General features: G+C 35.2%; 1 protein-coding gene across 1 annotated transcript; it reads left to right on the plus strand.

The window, feature by feature from the left end:
* The first annotated feature begins 3,019 nt into the window (after positions 1 to 3,019).
* On the plus strand, positions 3,020 to 18,144 carry LOC125651932 (zinc finger CCHC domain-containing protein 9-like). The gene is made up of 6 exons (XM_048880781.2): positions 3,020 to 3,227; positions 8,086 to 8,456; positions 10,898 to 11,042; positions 12,689 to 12,781; positions 13,414 to 13,485; positions 17,997 to 18,144. The coding sequence occupies exons 2-6, from the start codon at positions 8,094 to 8,096 to the stop codon at positions 18,122 to 18,124; spliced, it is 801 nt and encodes a 266-aa protein (XP_048736738.1). The 5' UTR covers positions 3,020 to 3,227; positions 8,086 to 8,093; the 3' UTR covers positions 18,125 to 18,144.
* Positions 18,145 to 20,663: the final 2,519 nt, after the last annotated feature.

The raw sequence follows: 20,663 nt of genomic DNA on the forward strand, positions 1-20,663 counted from the left end.
CATTGTGTGTATCTATAAAGACTGTGTAGTGAATTGTGTGTTTTCTGGATCTTTTCAAAAAACGTATGCTCCGGGAGTAAGGCGTTCTGACACTAAGTGTTCCATAACTGAAAACGTAATGTGTCTTGGATAATATCCGTGCAAATCTCGCCTTCTCTTCACTGTGAGACACTATTTCCGTTTGAGGAAAGGGAAATCTCACCTCTTCATTAGAGGAAAATCTCACCTTCTCTTCATTAACATATGAGACACTATCTCCGTTCAATGAGAGGAAAATCTAGCCTCTTCATTTGAGGAAAATCTCACATTCTCTTCATAAACGTGAAAGGTGAAGATAACGAACAGTGATCAATCTCATAACTCCCATAAGCAATACAAAATAGAGAGTTGGCCAAACAGGGACCCCTGGACACACCAGAGGTGGGATCAAGTGCCATATGAGACACAATCACCAATAGAGAAAAGGAAATCCTCACCTTCTCTTCATTAGAAGGAAATCTCGACTTCTTTTCATTGATATATGAGACACCATCTCCGTTTGAGAAGAGGGGAGTCTCACCCTATGATATGTTAATGAAGAGAAGGTGATGAGACACTAACTCCGTTCGAGGAGAGGTAAATCTCACATTCTCTTCTTTAGAGGGAAATCTCACATTCCCTTTATCAACATATGAGACATTTCTCCCTTTAAGGGGAGTATCGAATCAAAATCATTTAGCAAGCAAATATGACAAATGATATTGAGGCTGCTTCGATATCTCAGTAGGTTCGAGGAATAAGTTAAATGAGGACCCAAAACGAAGTCTCCCAGAAAGCATGATTTAATGCGAAACACTTCACATGTATTAGATTAGAATAATGCTCTCTTTTGATACCTACAGCGCTCGAGGGTTTGTGCTGGAATATTTAGTCTGCAGGACAAATGGTGAATATTCTGAGCAATATTTGATACTGATATGCAGCATTTGCTCAGGAAAATTTAGTTTTAAAAATGAATACAAATAGTTCCTTCTTAATGAGGCTGGATTTCTCCAAAGGTTTGGGAGATTTTCTGAATGATTTAAGTTTTTAAAACACTCTCTCTCTCTCTCTCTCTCTCTCTCTCTCTCTCTCTCTCTCATCTCGGCTCCTATTCTTGATAGCATTGTATATTTGATCTAAAAAGTCTGCACCACATACCCTAGCATCCCTAACTGATCGTTGGAGTTCATACAGGAATCATAATGTCCCTGTCTGTCTGTTCATTTGTGCCCTACCATTCGTAACAAGGATGCATTAAATTGTGTGATTACCTTTAGTTAGAATGTTCTACCGTTAAAGGGTTGATGCTCTGTCCTGAGACACAGTTAGATTCTTCTAACTAGCCTTTAGTGTGAAAGGTGAAGATAACGAACAGTGATCAATCTCAACTCTTATATAGGTGAAGATAACGAACAGTGATCAATCTCATAACTCCTATGAACAAAATAAAGAGTTGGGCAAACACGGACCCCTGGACATACCAGAGGTGGGATCAGGTGCCTAGTAGGAGTAAGCATCCCCTGTCGACCGGTCACACCCGCCGTGAGCCCTATATCCTGATCAGGTAAACGGAGTTATCCGCAGTCAAAATCATAATTCCCAAATAGGATTTACAAAACCTGCACAAACTGCTGACCATGTCTCTATCTATAACCTCTGATATATAAATATTGTAAAACCAAAGAAAGTATATTTTATACATCCTTCATTGACTTCCGTAAGGTTTTTGATAGTGTAAAACATACTGGTTTGAAACAGAAATTGTTGAATATGAATATTGGCAGTTATTTTTATAACATTATCAAGGATATAAACAGGAATTCAAAAGCATGTGTTAAATTTGGAGATAATTTTACTGATCCTTTTTTAAATCAACCTTGTGTAAGATAAGGGGACAATGTAAGCCCCTCTCTGTTCAAAATCTTCATATATGATTTTTCACTATATCTCGAAATATGTATACAATTGATACCGTATCACTTCAAAATGAAATTTTGAATTGTTTAATGTATGCAGACGACATAGTAATAATGTCAACATCAGTCGAGGGTTAACAACAGAGAATATCTATTTTAGAGGCAGATTGTAATGATTGGTGTTTGAAAGTTAATGTTAAGAAAACAAAAGTTATTGTCTTTAATAACAAGTCTGGGAAAATACTGCAGTGAAATCTAAATTTCAGAACTATCGTATTGAATGTACAGCTTATCATAAATACTTGGGTATCTTTTTTCCTGCATCTGGCACTTTTAGTACCGCTAGATCTGAACTATGTAACACAGCGCGGTACATAGGGGTTTTATAAATTGAGAGAGAAAAATGTTTAGCACCAGGAATTAAAACAAGGATTCATCTCTTTGACAACACAATAAAACCAATTCTGTTATATAATTCTGAAATATGGGGCGGATACATAGGTTCGTAAAATAAATTGAAATCATCATCATTTGATCCAGACAAATTTTTGAATCACTTTGAACACTGTGAAAAGCTTCATCAAAAATATTCTAGATATATTCTTGGTGTACATAAAAAGGGTACTAATTTACAGAATTATGGAGATTCCCTCTACATTATGATAGTTTGAAAAATGTACTAAACGATAAAAGAAGCAATGATTTCTTCCACTCCCGGAGAAATAAATGACAAAATATTTGGATTTATTGAATTACTTTATTAGAAGAACTTAATTTTTGTCCAAAAACCCTTTTAAAAAATTTGCGCCATATTTTATTAATTTCACTTTATTAAAAATGATTTTTAAAAATGGTACAAATGTCTAAATAGGAGACATATTTCAAGCCCTATAAAATCTGTAAAATCCAGGAGCTTTCGGGGGCTTTGTCCCCTGGGCCCCCAGGCCTCCTGCCTCATAAAGTGGCGCCCCCCGTAACCGCAATTCCTGGATCCGCCCCTGATTATACACCAAAAATTACAGTTTACCAACTTTTCAGATTTTACTGGATAGGAAAAGCGATCAGTGTTTAGTTTGTACAGATGCTAAAAGATACTTTTCATGATAATGTACATGTGTTTATTTTATACGCAGTCTGGTTGGTTTCCATTTTAGTTTCCCTTTTTGACTTCCTATTTGAGAACGAAGTGAAGTGTGTTGAAAGTACTAGTACTTGAATTTTTATGATTCTTGACTTAACGGTTACCAGTTAATTTACCAAGCCTAAGGCCAAAGGAATATACTGATTAAGGTATGTCAATATTTTCAAAATTACATAGAAAGCGTTTATGTAGATACGTTTACGATGCCACTGTTGCAGTGTTGGGGCGAGCTAGCGCAACCAGTGCATACTTTTATGTAAATATTTATCTAATATTATTAGTTAGCGGAGCTACCGTTAAAGCGAGCACATTCACATGTACATATGAGCGAATAAAACTTTCTACCATGCATTTTTAAAGGGTTCAATATTGAACTATGAACTAACAATATCCATGTAGTATTTTAAAACTGGAACTGCAAAACGAATGATTTCTAGACGTTCCGTCCCAATCTCTACACAGAGTTATCGTCCCCGCTATGCTCCACTAATACCTCTGTCAACGTCTAAAAATCATATCAAAACGTACTAAAACTAACTTAGCATATCAAACTGTAATTATCATATCTAAGCAAATCAAACACTTGTCTGAATTTTATAAACACAGAAGGTGGTAAATATGAGACACCTGAGCGAATTTAAAGGTTTTATATTATGAATATTCATTCATTCATCCAATAATACTAGAATAATCATGGAATTCGTTGTTTTTGTGAACTTACTGTAAGATTTTAAGCTTAACACTAAAACTTGTAAAATCATACTTTATAATGCAATAGGTAGAAATAAGTTTTGCCAAGAATCTTGACATTCAGACGTTGACAGAGGTGTTGTCGCATAGCGTAATACGCCCTCTGGTGAGAGATTGGTTCCGTCCCATAATCAATCCGTCCCCTAGTCGATTCGTCCCATTACCGATCCGTCCCTAGACTATCCGTCCCTTAGTTAATACGTCCCCTAGTCGATCCGGCCCAGAAAAAATATTTTTTTCAAGTGCTATTTACAGTACTGAATTGATTTAATTCATCTGCGTATTTCGTCTTCATGGTGTGTGTGCCGCTGATATCTTCTGTCATCAGGTAGTCATCCTTTAATATGCTCTATGGTATTTATGGCTTGATTGCAGACTAATTAACCTTGATCACACATAATGCATATTAATTTTTCTGAGACTGTTTATCATAACAAATGTCTCTTCTTTTAAAAGCAAGAAAAACATTCTTTGCCAAAGCATTTGAGGTATTTCTTCCTCCATATTGAAATAAGCTTTCAGTATTTCCCAAAAAGAAGAGATGTTTTGATAGTTGACAGCTTTTTCTAAGATCATTATACACATCACAATATTCTATAGAATGGGCTTCATTTTCAATACCAAGAATACCTTTTGTTTTTAGACAAAATTTACATACTCTGTCATTTCTTGGAATATTTCTATACCTGCCACTTTCTATTTCCAAATCATGAGCAATTCTTTGAACTTCTGGAGTTTAAAAAAAAAAAAAAAAAAAATTCTAATAGTTAGGTGACTGTAAGCTCGTAATTAATTATCAAAGGTTGCACAACAATGCAATTATAAAAACTGTTTTCACTAAAGTGTTTTCACAATGATTAGTGGACATGGGACACACATTTACATGTACATTGATTGCTATACATAGTTGAATAACGATGTTTTTACAATAATTAATGAGCACACATTTTCATAACCATCCCACTTCAAACAACAATTATAAATCCTAGTTAAGGGTTGTATAAACAATTTTATTTACACATCCAACTTCAGCAGTTATCTAATTTTGATAACTATAACTGCAATATATATGCAGAAACTTCCCTTTTTCTTAAGTAATAATCATTTATTATATCTTTGATTTAAAAAAATGGAGGGGCTGGATCGACTAAGCAAAATGGGCCGAATCGACCATGGGACGGACCGACTGTGGGACGGAACGACCTACTACCCAAACAAATAGGCAAATATATTTATTTTCTATTTAGCCCAGAGGTGGTAGGTTTGGACCCTATATCCCCCACCCCATTTATGTGTGCCTGACATCACCTCTTCTAATGGAATAATGATATGTATTTAATTAAGGAAGTTCATTACATTAAAATTTTATATAATGACTGTCAGTAGAACACTTCTTATGAAGTATGATTTCACCATCGAAAGAGTAATACAAGGCTACAAGCTCTCCTTTATTTTATCTGATTTTTTTGTGATATTTTCCGAAATGGTAAAAAAATGTATTTTGTTTCGAAAAATTCTGAAGTTATCCGGATATAAATATGTACATCTTGCAACACGGCTTTTAGACATTTGATCTGCCTATTAACTTAACGTGGGAAATATAACACAGCTGATGTAAACAATACCTTGTGACATCACATTTGGCTTTGCTGTTATCAACAAAACACAAAACGTATGAGATGTCAAATAATATCTATCTTAAATTAAGTTTATTCGATATATCTGATTGCAAATTGAATGAAATGCAGGAATATAGTTGTTATTGCTATATTTGTGTCTTTTGTCTGAATGATTAAATAAGTTTGATTTTTTTCAAATTGTATTGATTGAAAATAATCCACTTATATCCAAAGGGAATTTTTTAAATTGATGTCATGGATGTTTTTGACTAATCATACACGGTTGCTGTCACACATATAATCCATATTTATTTATTATTGAATTATGAAAGAACTGGGGTATAATTTTTTCATATTGCTTATGTTTTTACTCTGGGAATAGAAAGTTAAGTTATTACTGATATTTGTATTTAACATGATGGTCTGTAACAGCCCTAAATCACTTGGATATTTAAATTATTTACCTGAGTGTGTAATTCCATAATGTTATATTCATGTCGGTAAAGCCTTAATGACCCATTCTTCAATGCTAATCAATGGCGAAATCTTGGTACAAGATGTACAGATGCATTTCAAAGAGGTCTTGCATAAATCACATGACTCGAATGAAAGAAAATTTTAAAAAAAAAAGAAAGAAAGAAAACTACCCTGTATGTCCAACTTACAAGCAGGTTAGAATATATGACTTGTAGTATAATATGCCCCTTATATTTATTTTAACAAAATATACATTATGCCATTCTCATAAAAGAGATAATGATATATCTTACATATGAGATATATTGGTTGAAATTTAAGATCAGATGATATTATGCCAGTGTAGTAGTTAGGGCTGCATGGACCATGGATATCAGTCTGGATAGTTCAACACCTTACTATGCAGGGGTCCCAAGTTCGAATCCGGGTCCAGCCATAAATGTTCTCCTTCCCTGCAATACATATTATTATTATTATTTTATTCATTTATAAAGCGCAAAATTATATATAGTTTCTATACGCTGCATATATACTCAAATAAGCTTTTCTGATCACCCATTGTCCGTCCGTCTGTCCTTATACTTTTTGCATTTTCATCTTCTCCAGAACCACAAGGCCAATTTCAATTAAACTTGGTACAAATCATCCTAAGGTGAAGGGGATTCAAGTTTATTTAGATAAAGGGCTGTGTCTCCTTCAAAGGGGAGATAATCATGAAAAGGCAAAAATAAAGTTGGGTCATATAAAGGACCACTGAGCCAGAAAAGTGGAAATTTACATGTAAGCTTCCTTACATAGTGCAGATTCAAGTCTATTCAAATCATGACCTCCAGGGGTAGGCTTGTGCCACAATAGGGGATCAAAATTTCACATGGGAATATGATTATAGGGGAAATCTCAAAAAAACCACTGGTCAAAAAAGTGAAAATTTACATGAAAGCTTTCTGACACAGAGTAGATTCAAATTTGTACAAATCATGGCCCCAAGGGTTAGGATGGGGCCACATTACGGAATCAAAGTTTTACAAGCTGATGTTTAGAAAAAAAATCTTATAGAATCTCATAAGAACCACTGGGTCAGAAAAGTTGAAATTTATATAAAAGCTGCCTGATATAGAGTAGATTTCAGATGTTCAAATAATGTGTGGGGCCACTATAGGGGATCAAAGTTTTACATGCAAATATATATAGGAAAATCTTTAAAAATATCTCTTGAACTATTAAAGCTAGGGCTTTCATATTTTGTTTATATACATTCTTTACAAGATCTTTCATGTGATGCAATGCTGTGTGACCTTGACCTGGAAGTTTGACCTACTTTTAATAAAAATCTGACCTATTTAGTATGTCCAGAACTATTTAAGGTAGATCTTTAATATTTTGTATATATAGATTTCTTATGGCAAGGCTATTCATTTCATACTATGACCTGAGACCATGAAATTTCACCCACTTCTAAGGAAATGTAAACTGTCTTAAAATATCTTCAGAACTATTTAAGGAAAGGTTTTCATATTTTGTATATGGATTCTTTAATTACGACAAGGCCTTGTAGTACAATCATGTTTGATCTTGTGACCTTGACCTACTTTTAAAAAGCTTGACCTACTTTTAAAAAGCTTGACCTAATCAATATCTCTTGAACTATAAGGTAGAGTTTTCATATTTTGTATATAGATTTTGTATTCAGATTGTAATTGACAAAACCTTGATATACTTCATTGTTTGATCTTTGACGTTGACCTGAAAGTTTGACATACTTTGAATGAAAATCCAATGTATTCAATACACCCTGAACTATTTAAAATAGAGCTTTCATATTTTGTATATAGATTTCTTATGACAAGGCCTTTCATTTTACATCATGATCTATGACCTAGTGACCTTAGTCTTATCCAAAGCAGCTAGATCATGATAGTCATTATGGCATTGAGGCATCTTTGTGTTCTGTGAATTCATGTTCAGGTATGTTGTAATCCTTTGGGGTCACAATATGGAGTCAATTTTTTTTCATGGGAGTAAAGATTGATAAATCTTTTTAAAATCCCATTAGCTGAATGACAGCAGTGCTCAGGTGAACGGCATGGCCCTGGGCCTCATGTTATGATTACACATATGTAGAAGAGTTGTTTAATCTATACATATAAGAACATTGTTTTAGGTTGGGAAATGCCTCGATTTGCTCGTGCCTCCGACAGTAACAGGAAAAGACCGCAAGATGCAACAGAGTGGAATGAAATGAAAAAAGATGACAGAAATGGAGAGAGGACACTGCAAAAAAAGCTAAAACAAAACGATTCTGAACTCAGAAATAAGAAAGATAAAAGAAAGAAAGAGAAGCAAAACAACGTATCCCAGAGCAGTTCTCAGGATGAGGTCATGTGTCAACAAACTACAGGTAGTATGGAATCTCGTCTTAGAAGTCTCTCTCAAGAGACCGTTCAAGAATCACAACTCAAAGCAGTTTACAAGAAAGTCAAGAGAAGTGAAGACAGAAGACTGAAGAGGATCCACAAAAGAGAAGATGAAATGGTTTGTCACTTATCATTTATCAGTAAGAAGTAGGTACAGTTTTGGCCAAATTCTGCCCGGCTTTTATGGAGGAAAATTATTTTGCGTTGCAGATATTTTTTCTGTCAAATTTCTAAAAGAGTAACTCAGTAACTCTCAAAAGCATATAGAAATCAACTTATCTATGCGCATGCGTAGTACACAATCAAATAAAGTAAGGGCTTTGAGCCTATTTGTGGTGTTTTCATGGTTTTTGTATAGATAAACCAGTGAAATTGAACACCTCTTCCCTCGTCGCCCGCAACAATTTTTATATGGTTTAAAAATTTACTAAATAACTTACAATTCTTCTTAGTTTCATCTGATGTGGTTTCAATTCCATTTAATACCCATTCAAATCAGTACGAAAACCAATAATTTCGCATTTATCAAAAATTAATACTTCTATGTGTGATACAATTTTTATTTTCCTACTCAAAACATCGCTTGGGGAGAACTCTCACGTATATTACGTCAAAATTAACGTCAAAGTTGGTGACGTCGTCAGTTTGAATATAGAGTTTTCCGTTGAATATATTACAGCTGCTATGGTAGATAAAGAATAACAATGGTCATTTTCATAAATGGCACATTCTCAAATACCAGATTTAGTATTTTGGTGAATTTTCTTGACAGGGCAGATTTTGGCTAAAACCGTACCTTGTTCTTTGTTAATAAGATGACATGGTTTGCTATAACCGTGTTTTACTGTGTAATGAAGTTTGGTTATAGTGAACAAAACCACTGGGCCTGGAAGTTTGCTATAGCGATGTTTTACTGTATAATGAAGTTTGCTATAGCGATGTTTTACTGTATAATGAAGTTTGGTTATAGGGAACTTTTACACTGGCCCTGGAAGTTTGCTATAGCGATGTTTTACTGTATAATGAAGTTTGGTGATAACTGTTTTTGCTGGTCCTGGGTGGTTGTTATAACTGTATTTTACTGTATAATGAAGTTTGGTGATAACTGTTTTTGCTGGTCCGGGGGGTTTGTTATAACTGTATTTTACTGTATAATGAAGTTTGGTTGTAATGAATTGTTTTTTGCTGGTCCTAGAGGTTTGCTATAGCCATGTTTGACTATATACTGCTTTATGATTTAATTTTACTTGTAACATGCAATTTGATTGGGTCATTTGACTTTATCAACATTCTTTATATCATATATACAAAGTTGTCTTTTAGTTCCGCTATATGACGTCCTAGGAATGATGTCACAATAAGTTTGACTGTTCAGTTTCCATTTTGTTGCTACGGTAATATTGGTCCACATCATATAAAATTCATATTTTCTATAGAATTACTCATCAAATAATATCAAACGCAGTTTACTAAATTAAATTATAAGCCTTAGGAATGAAAGCAATTTTTATTCATTTTATACCATATAAAGTAAGTTCGGACAGTTCACGCAATTTTATAAACCGCTTTTCCTTCATTTGATATTTATAAATTAAGTAAAACACAAACCATGAAATATAGGTACATGTAGTAAGTTTATGGAATAAATGTCAGTGATTATAATTTACAGACCTGTGTTCTGTATTGATTATAATTTACAGACCTGTGTTCTGTATTGTCAGTGGTTATAATTTATAGACCTGTGTTCTGTATTGTCAGTGATTATAATTTACAGACCTGTGTTCTGTATTGTCAGTGGTTATAATTTATAGACCTGTGTTCTGTATTGATTATAATTTATAGACCTGTGTTCTGTATTGATTATAATTTACAGACCTGTGTTCTGTATTGGTTATAATTTACAGACCTGTGTTCTGTATTGTCAGTGATTATAATTTACAGACCTGTGTTCTGTATTGTCAGTGATTATAATTTACAGACCTGTGTTCTGTATTGTCAGTGATTATAATTTACAGACCTGTGTTCTGTATTGATTATAATTTACAGACCTGTGTTCTGTATTGTCAGTGATTATAATTTACAGACCTGTGTTCTGTATTGTCAGTGATTATAATTTACAGACCTGTGTTCTGTATTGTCAGTGATTATAATTTACAGACCTGTGTTCTGTATTGTCAGAGGTTATAATTTACAGACCTGTGTTGTGTATTGTCAGTGGTTATAATTTATAGACCTGTGTTCTGTATTGATTATAATTTACAGACCTGTGTTCTGTATTGTCAGGGGTTATAATTTACAGACTTGTGTTCTGTATTGCTGCTAATGCTTTTCTTCTACAAGTCTTTATGCAATGGACGTATTCAAACAATGTGAAACTGATTTTATTTAATTTACACACCGAACAAATCTTGTATTGCTTGGTATGTCTTTATGCTTTCCAGTTTCAGTGAGTAAAATTGTGTTAAGATATTCCAATTTTGACAATAGATTCCTTAAAGAATCGTAGGTAAAATCACATTATGAATTTAAGCTATGCATGTACAATGCTGTCTTTTCCAGGTCTGTTACAACTGTCGAGAATCGGGTCATTTGATGTCCGATTGTCCGGAAGTGAAAAGAGATGTTGAACAAGGGACTGGCATCTGTTTTAAATGTGGCTCAACAGAACATTCTTCCTCAAAGTGCTCAGTCAGATTACCACCAGGTGACTTACGTTAATGTACTAAACATCTCAAAGTGCTCAGTCAGATTACCACCAGGTGACTTACGTTAATGTACTAAACATACAGTTTACTACAGTGGAACCCCGTTATTACGTTTTCCATTTTGTCACGATAAAATAACGTAATACCGGGGGCAACGTAATAAACGTTCCCAGTTAAAAATATCGTTTGGAAATTGTATATCGTCCGTTGGTACTCCGTGAAGGGGTGTGTGAATATATCTTTACTGTTTCTTTGTTTAAAAGACTATGATACTTTGTTTTATTTACATCTTATCTTTAATGTCCGTAATTCTTCATGTTCTTATCCCTTTTCTTTATTTCTGTGTAGGATACATAAGGATGTTTTGATAAACGTTGCTTTTTCTGCATTCGTTTGGACCGCCATTTTGTTCAACTTTAAAACAATGCGTTCATGTAAATTTCTCTCAATAACTCGTTCCGGTTCGTATTCAACATTCGTATTAAAAAATAACAAAACATCGTTTTTATTAAGTTCTCTAATTACACAATACACAACACAATAAAAAAAATCCCACCCAAAAAACAACAAAACTATAGACACAAAACGCACACGATACCCAACACTTGCACACTTCTCACCAACGATAAACATGCACGGAGAACAATTTAAACGTAATCCACATAAAAAAAATATATATAATGATGCACGAAGATTTCATTTATAACGCTAAATGATGGCACTAAAATCACGTGCGCATCAAGGGATTTTAAAATATTCAGAGGTAAATGCCGAGCATAAATCGGCCGATAGATTGGTGTATGTATGGACGAGATTTACGAACACCCAATCTGCATGTCCAAACAACGAACAATTTTTTTAATTGAACACCTTTAGTCACCTATGTCCAAGCAGTTACCCAAGCGGTTGTAACATTGCTACGATAAATTTTGTCTTTCTTGTTTGGTACCAAAGCTGTCCGTGAATAGAGTTTTAATAGCGAAGGTAATCACACTATGCTGAACACGCAGGTGGTTGAGAAATTATTTCTTTGATTATCAAAATATGAAAAATGAAGTAAATTTCATAGAGTACAATTTGTAAATAAACATTATTTAATTGTTTATCACTGGCTTCTATACGGGGTATTCACCTGTATTGATGTCACTAGATCTATCGAAGTGTGATCAGTCAAGCGTCTCTAATCCCCAAACAGACCAGGAAATTTACGTGGTGACTGCCTCAGGCAGTCAAGGTGTGAATGGCTTATTATTTTGAGAATCACTATTGAATAATTAGGGGTTTATTACGTTTTTGTCGGAATATTTACAACGTAATACCGAGTCCCGGCATTTTAGGACAACGTAATAACGAGGTCTATTTTATATAGGTTTGTTAAGAAATGGTTTTGTGCTTTGAAATTCCAACGTAATATGCGGACTAACGTAATAAAGGGGGAACGTAATAACGGGGTTCCACTGTATTACAACCATGCTAAATTTCACAAACCTGAAACCGACTATTCTATATAATGACATCTTTCTGTGTTGGTCTGTACATCTGACAGCAGTGAACATACGTACTTAGGTTCCCGATTTTCCCTGAGATAAATATCTTTCCTCACTTTTGAATATTTTTGTTTTGATAATATAATTGATTTTTACAGGAAAATTTCCTTATGCAAAATGTTTCATCTGTGGAGAAACAGGCCACCTATCAAAGCAGTGCCCTGACAACCCTAAAGGACTGTATCCCATGGGTAAGTTATATACACATCTGATATCCCTAATGGACTGTATCCCATGGGTAGGTTACTTATATACACATCTGATAACCTTAAAGGACTGTATCCCATGGGTAGGTTACTTATATAGACATCTGATATCCCTAGATGACTGTATCCCATGGGTAGGTTATATACACATCTGATATCCCGAAAGGACTATATCCCATGGGTAGGTTATATACACATCTGATAACCCTAAAGGACTGTATCCCATGGGTAGGTTATATACACATTTGATAACCCTAAAGGACTGTATCCCATGGGTAGGTTATATACACACCTGATAACCCTAAAGGACTGTATCCCATGGGTAGGTTACTTATATAGACATCTGATATCCCTAGATGACTGTATCCCATGGGTAGGTTATATACACATCTGATATCCCTAAAGGACTGTATCCCATGGGTAGGTTATATACACATCTGATAACCCTAAAGGACTGTATCCCATGGGCAGGTTATATACACATCTGATATCCCTAAAGGACTGTATCCCATGGGTAGGTTATATACACATCTGATATCCCTAAAGGACTGTATCCCATGGGTAGGTTACTTACATATCTGATAACCCTAAAGGACTCTTTTCTTTCATGATTTTAGGTGGATGTTGCAAAATATGTGAATCAGTAGAGCACTACCAGAGAGACTGCCCAGAACTTCAGAACCAACAAGGTAAATGTCTGTTTAGTCCACAATCAACAAGGTAAATGTCTGTTTTGTCCACAATCAACAAGGTAACTGTCTGTTTTGTTCAGAATCAACAAGGTAAATGTCTGTTTTGTCCAGAACCAACAAGGTAAATGTCTGTTTTGTCCACAATCAACAAGGTAACTGTCTGTTTTGTTCAGAACCAACAAGGTAAATGTCTGTTTTGTCCAGAACCAACAAGGTAAATGTCTGTTTTGTTCAGAACAAACAAGGTAAATGTCTGTTTTGTTAAGAACCAACAAGGTAAATGTCTGTTTTCTTAAGAACCAACAAGGTAAATGTCTGTTTTGTCCAGAACCAACAAGGTAACTGTCTGTTTTGTTCAGAACCAACAAGGTAACTGTCTGTTTTGTTCAGAACCAACAAGGTAAATGTCTGTTTTGTCCAGAATCAATAAGGTAACTGTCTGTTTTGTCCAGAATCAACAAGGTAACTGTCTGTTTTGTTCAGAACCAACAAGGTAAATGTCTGTTTTGTCCAAAACCAACAAGGTAAATGTCTGTTTTGTCCACAATCAACAAGGTAACTGTCTGTTTTGTTCAGAATCAACAAGGTAAATGTCTGTTTTGTCCATAATCAACAAGGTAACTGTCTGTTTTGTCCAGAACCAACAAGGTAAATGTCTGTTTTGTCCAGAACCAACAAGGTAAATGTCTGTTTTGTCCACAATCAACAAGGTAACTGTCTGTTTTGTTCAGAACCAACAAGGTAAATGTCTGTTTTGTCCAGAACCAACAAGGTAAATGTCTGTTTTGTTCAGAACCAACAAGGTAAATGTCTGTTTTGTTAAGAACCAACAAGGTAAATGTCTGTTTTCTTAAGAACCAACAAGGTAAATGTCTGTTTTGTCCATAACCAACAAGGTAACTGTCTGTTTTGTTCAGAACCAACAAGGTAACTGTCTGTTTTGTTCAGAACCAACAAGGTAAATGTCTGTTTTGTCCAGAATCAATAAGGTAACTGTCTGTTTTGTCCAGAACCAACAAGGTAACTGTCTGTTTTGTCCAGAACCAACAAGGTAAATGTCTGTTTTGTCCAGAACCAACAAGGTAAATGTCTGTTTTATCCAGAACCAACAAGGTAACTGTCTGTTTTGTCCACAATCAACAAGGTAAATGTCTGTTTTGTTCAGAACCAACAAGGTAACTGTCTGTTTTGTCCACAACCAACAAGGTAACTGTCTGTTTTGTCCACAATCAACAAGGTAACTGTCTGTTTTGTCCAGAACCAACAAGGTAACTCTGTTTTGTCCAGAGTCCACAACCAACAAGGTAACTGTCTGTTTTGTTCAGAACCAACAAGGTAACTGTCTGTTTTGTTCAGAACCAACAAGGTAAATGTCTGTTTTGTACAAAACCAACAAGGTAACTGTCTGTTTGTCCAGAACCAACAAGGTAAATGTCTGTTTTGTTCAGAACCAACAAGGTAAATGTCTGTTTTGTTCAGAACCAACAAGGTAAATGTCTGTTTTGTTCAGAACCAACAAGGTAACTGTCTGTTTTGTTCAGAACCAACAAGGTAAATGTCTGTTTTGTTCAGAACCAACAAGGTAACTCTGTTTTGTCCAGAGTCCAGAACCAACAATGTAACTGTCTGTTTTGTTCAGAACCAACAAGGTAAATGTCTGTTTTGTTCAGAACCAACAAGGTAACTGTCTGTTTTGTCCAGAACCAACAAGGTAAATGTCTGTTTTATCCAGAACCAACAAGGTAAATGTCTGTTTTATCCAGAACCAACAAGGTAACTGTCTGTTTTGTTCAGAACCAACAAGGTAAATGTCTGTTTTGTCCAGAACTAACAAGGTAAATCTCTGTTTTGTCCAGAACCAACAAGGTAACTGTCTGTTTTGTCCAGAACCAACAAGGTAAATGTCTGTTTTGTTCAGAACCAACAAGGTAAATGTCTGTTTTGTCCAGAACCAACAAGGTAAATGTCTGTTTTATCCAGAACCAACAAGGTAACTGTCTGTTTTGTTCAGACCCAACAAGGTAAATGTCTGTTTTGTCCAGATCCAACAAGGTAAATGTCTGTTTTATCCAGAACCAACAAGGTAACTGTCTGTTTTGTTCAGAACCAACAAGGTAAATGTCTGTTTTGTCCACAATCAACAAGGTAAATGTCTGTTTTGTTCAGAACCAACAAGGTAACTGTCTGTTTTGTCCACAATCAACAAGGTAACTGTCTGTTTTGTTCAGAATCAACAAGGTAAATGTCTGTTTTGTCCAGAATCAACAAGGCAACTCTGTTTTGTCCAGAGTCCACAACCAACAAGGTAAATGTCTGTTTTGTTCAGAACCAACAAGGTAACTGTCTGTTTTGTTCAGAACCAACAAGGTAAATATCTGTTTTGTCCAGAACCAACAAGGTAAATGTCTGTTTTGTCCACAACCAACAAAGTAACTGTCTGTTTTATCCACAATCAACAAGGTAACTGTCTGTTTTATCCACAATCAACAAGGTAAATGTCTGTTTTGTCCACAACCAACAAAGTAACTGTCTGTTTTATCCACAATCAACAAGGTAACTGTCTGTTTTATCCACAATCAACAAGGTAAATGTCTGTTTTGTTCAGAACCAACAAGGTAAATGTCTGTTTTGTCCAGAACCAACAAGGTAAATGTCTGTTTTGTCCAGAACCAGCAAGGTAAATGTCTGTTTTGTTCAGAACCAACAAGGTAAATGTCTGTTTTGTCCACAACCAACAAGGTAAATGTCTGTTTTGTCCAGAACCAACAAGGTAACTGTCTGTTTTGTCCAGAACCAACAAGGTAAATGTCTGTTTTGTCCACAATCAACAAGGTAAATGTTTGTTTTGTCCAGAACCAACAAGGTAAATGTTTGTTTTGTTCAGAACCAACAAGGTAACTGTCTGTTTTGTTCAGAACCAACAAGGTAACTGTCTGTTTTGTCCAGAACCAACAAGGTAACTGTCTGTTTTGTTCAGAACCAACAAGGTAACTGTCTGTTTTGTCCAGAACCAACAAGGTAAGTGTCTGTTTTGTTCAGAACCAACAAGGTAAATGTCTGTTTTGTCCAGAACCAACAAGGTAAATGTCTGTTTAGTCCACAATCAAGAAGGTAACTGTCTGTTTTGTCCAGAGTCCACAACCAACAAGGTAACTGTCTGTTTTGTCCAGAGTCCACAACCAACAAGGTAAATGTCTGTTTTGTCCAGAGTCCACAACCAACAAGGTAAATGTCTGTTTTGTTCAGAACCAACAAGGTAACTGTCTGTTTTGTCCAGAACCAACAAGGTAAATGTCTGTTTTGTCCACAATCAACAAGGTAAATGTCTGTTTTGTCCAGAATCAACAAGGTAAATGTCTATTTTGTCATTACTGGAGTACCTATAGGAATCACATAGTCCATCATCACTTTGTTGTGACATCACAGACACCTTAAGTATGGATAGTGTATATACAGTAGATCTTATGTATTGAGATAACCACTTGTGAGCACTTGCAATTGTCTCTGTAAATAAGTTACGACATCTGTAAGTATACATTATACAATGATGGACTGTTTAGCAGGGAGACATCACAGATTATCAGGTCTTAGTAGGTTATCACCCGTGGGCAGCTATGCTACTCAGACCTGATAATTTGTGATGTTTCCCTGCTAAACAGTCCATAATAGTTTTATTATCCCGAAGAATCTGAACGTTAAAAAAAATGATCACACATTTATTAACGAAAGCAAAACATTGAGGTTTGAGAAAGTTAAACAAGAGAAAGCTTTCAATTGTGACGTCACAGTAGAATGACGCAAAAACATAACATCAAACGTAAACATTTTGTAACATATTTCAAGACAAAAAACGTAAACATCAAGTGAAATGCAAATTGCATTAGAATGGAAATTTTTTTTCTCTCGATTGTTATTTGTGACCGTTAATGTTGACGCTGAAGTTTATGATTAACGATCCCGCATATTTTCAATTATTTTTATAGAGCTTTCTCGCTTGTGAGTTGTGCCATTGGAAGTTATCTTCTAAAGGGAGACAACACAGTTGTCACTCTGCGCATGAGGGAGACATCACGAATTGTCTCCCTCCACGTGACCAGCCCTTGACCAATGAAATTGACTGTATTATTCTGAAGGATAATAACATAACTTATTCACAGAAACAAGTGCCTGTGTTTGTGAGATATATTAGTATCAATGATTAAATTATCTTCAGTTATTGGAGTTCCTGTGAATTTGGTGCTCCATAAAGCTTATGAATTAAAGGGCAAACACTACCTTCCCCTCACAATTTAGAATTTAAATTTGGACAAAAGAACATCTTTTTAATAGGTTTATTTATTTTTGCATTTCAAGAATTTTAAGACCATTGTGAAGTAAACTTTTACTCCAGTTCCCCCTCCTTCCCCTACATTGAAAATTGATGTCACTTTCCTGCAGCACTCTGGTTTAATTACTTGCCGATAATCTTTTATTCTTATCTAATGATTACGTCGTTTATTTCACTTCAGGTGTGAAAAGTTACTGTCTACCAACAATTGCAGCCCACACCAGTGTAGATGCTGAGGTAGACCTGGAAGAATTAAACCCCAAACCTGCTGCCAAAAAGAAAAAAGGACCTAAAACTGTTGTGTTTTAATAAAAATCAATGCATCAGAAGTTTTTATTTTTCATTTCGTGTTTCAGACCAATAAAGTTTATCGTGTTGGTCTAGTCATGAAACAGTTTGATATGCAGATGTATCTGTACTGGTCAGAGCGGTGTTATACTTGTACATAGGAAGCTCCGAAACCTTATGAACTGCATTGACTTTTATATTTAGGATTTAGCACTGTAGCTGTCAGCTCCAAGAACTGAAGGATTTGCATGCCAATCTAAATATATTCTAATGTGCATATCATTTTATCTCAAAGTCCCATTCGCAGATTTCAAATACATGTAAAACATCTTAAAATTGACGTGGTCCCGGGTTTGAACTCGTAGAATTGATCGAACTTGAGACCTCTCAGTTGTTAAGAGAGTGCCATAAGCACTAGATCTGTAGTCACTTTGGTAAAGTCTTGTATACTTTGAATTACTAAATTGTAAAACTTTTACTTTTTGATTTACTATATTAGTTATGATGAATTTTTATGCCCCCGAGATCGAAGATCTGGGGACATATTGTTTTTGTCCTGTCTGTCATTCTGTCTGAAACTTTAACCTTGCTAATAACTTTTGAACAGTAAGTGATAGAGCTTTGATATTTCACATGAGTATTCCTTGTGACAAGACCTTTCCGTGGATACCAACATTTTTTACCCCGTGACCTTGACCTTGGAGTTTGACCTACTTTTTGAAAACTTTAACCTTGCTAATAACTTTTGAACAATAAGTGATAGAACTTTGATATTTCACATGAGTATTCCTTGTGACAAGACCTTTCCATGGGTACCAACGTTTTTGACCCCTTGACCTTGGAATTTGACCTACTTTTTGAAAACTTTTATCCTTGCTAATAACTTTTGAACAATAAGTGATAGAGCTTTGATATTTCACATGAGTATTCCTTGTGACAATACCTTTCCGTGGGTATTGAACCTTTTGACCTTGACATTTGACCTACTTTTAATTTATTTTTTTTACATTGGTCACCACTTCTAAATGGTAAATATTAGAGCTTTCATATTGTACATGAGCATTTCTTTTGACAAGATCTTTCTACTGGTACCAAGATATGTGACCTTGGCCATCTTCGGAATTGGCCATTATCGGGGGCATTTGTGTTTCACAAACACATTTTGTTTAAATTGTTATGTTTTTTTTTTACACAGTAAAATCATAACATGAGTCCTCTCTGGTCACCCTCGACATATTGAATATTCAATTATTAATTAATGTTTAATTTGATGGATACAATGAATTCCTCTTTTTATTGTGGTTCATCACAGTTCTTTATGTGGAACTCGCTTTCCGACTGAAAAAGGATCCTAACCCCAAATTTTATTTGATAAATTTACCAAGGCGGTTTCAAATTATCACTCTATCAGTATTTCCCCCCTAAATATTCAACACTAAAGAGATCCATCAGGTGTACTATTATACAGTAATCAATGAATAGCTGGGCTTCACTGAAAGACTGAATAAATCTTAAGACATTACAAGTGGGACATTAACTTTTGTTGAATATTCAACACTAAATATTTCCATCAGGTGTACTTTTCCTATCATGCAGTAATCAATAAATAGCTGGGATTCACTGAAAGATTGACTAAATATTAAAAAATTACAAGTGGGAAATTAATATTTGTTGAATTTTAGAATAATTGGGAGTGTTGAGACTAGATATTTAGTGCATGGAGTGATCTCCCCTTGGATAGTACATGACCCTGTTCAGAGCATGATTCTACACCATTTCCACGAAATCGCAATGATTCTTGCATGGAACAATGATCGGTTTGCATGAAATGATGTCCACTTTGAGATTAAAGAAACAAGCGGCAGCTCGAGAATTGAATCGCTTCCTTCTTCTGCCCAGCACTTTGTTGTGAGGATAAGCCTGGGTAAAACTTGTCCTTGTCATCAAGAGATGTCATGTCGCTTGATCGACCATGCATATTTCACTGGTACTGGACTGTATGGCCTCAATAAAAGTGAGTTTGGATGACTATGCTGTGTCATTCTTTCAATGCGATTGGTTACCGAGAATAGAAGTAAAACCTGTTTCATTGAAATGTACGAGAAGCCTCGTTCACGTTCGATCAAGCAAAACGACAGTTATTGAAACGATAGTATCACGAAATCTTACAACTGACATCGGATAAGGGGGAGACAATAGAAAGGTGAAGATAATGAACAGTGATCAATGTTAAAACTCCTATAAGGTATACAGAATTAAAAGTAGGGTAAACATGGAATCCGTGGACATTAATATATGTAGATGGGATCAGGTGCCAAGGAGGAGTAAGCATCCTCTATTAACTGGCCACACCCGCTGTGAGCCCTATATCTCAATCAAGTAAACGGAGTAATCCGTAGTTAAAATCGGTATCCATAGGACGGCTCAACAAATAGCATCCAACCTGACAACAGATTGTACTGCCTCTACAAAGATCATTATAACGACCCGACAACAGATTGTACTGCCTCCAAGATCTTTATAACGACCCTGACAACAGATTGTACTGCCTCTAAGATCA

The sequence above is a fragment of the Ostrea edulis genome, chromosome 5 (genome assembly GCF_947568905.1).
Source record: "Ostrea edulis chromosome 5, xbOstEdul1.1, whole genome shotgun sequence".
Lineage (NCBI taxonomy): Eukaryota > Metazoa > Mollusca > Bivalvia > Ostreida > Ostreidae > Ostrea > Ostrea edulis.

Excerpts from the sequence above, each read along its gene's own strand:
- LOC125651932 (XM_048880781.2), top strand. The coding sequence starts at position 8,094 with ATGCCTCGATTTGCTCGTGCCTCCGACAGTAACAGGAAAAGACCGCAA. Across the intron at positions 8,457-10,897 it reads ACAAAAGAGAAGATGAAATG|GTCTGTTACAACTGTCGAGA; the intron begins GTTTGTCACTTA and ends TGTCTTTTCCAG. Across the intron at positions 12,782-13,413 it reads TAAAGGACTGTATCCCATGG|GTGGATGTTGCAAAATATGT; the intron begins GTAAGTTATATA and ends TCATGATTTTAG.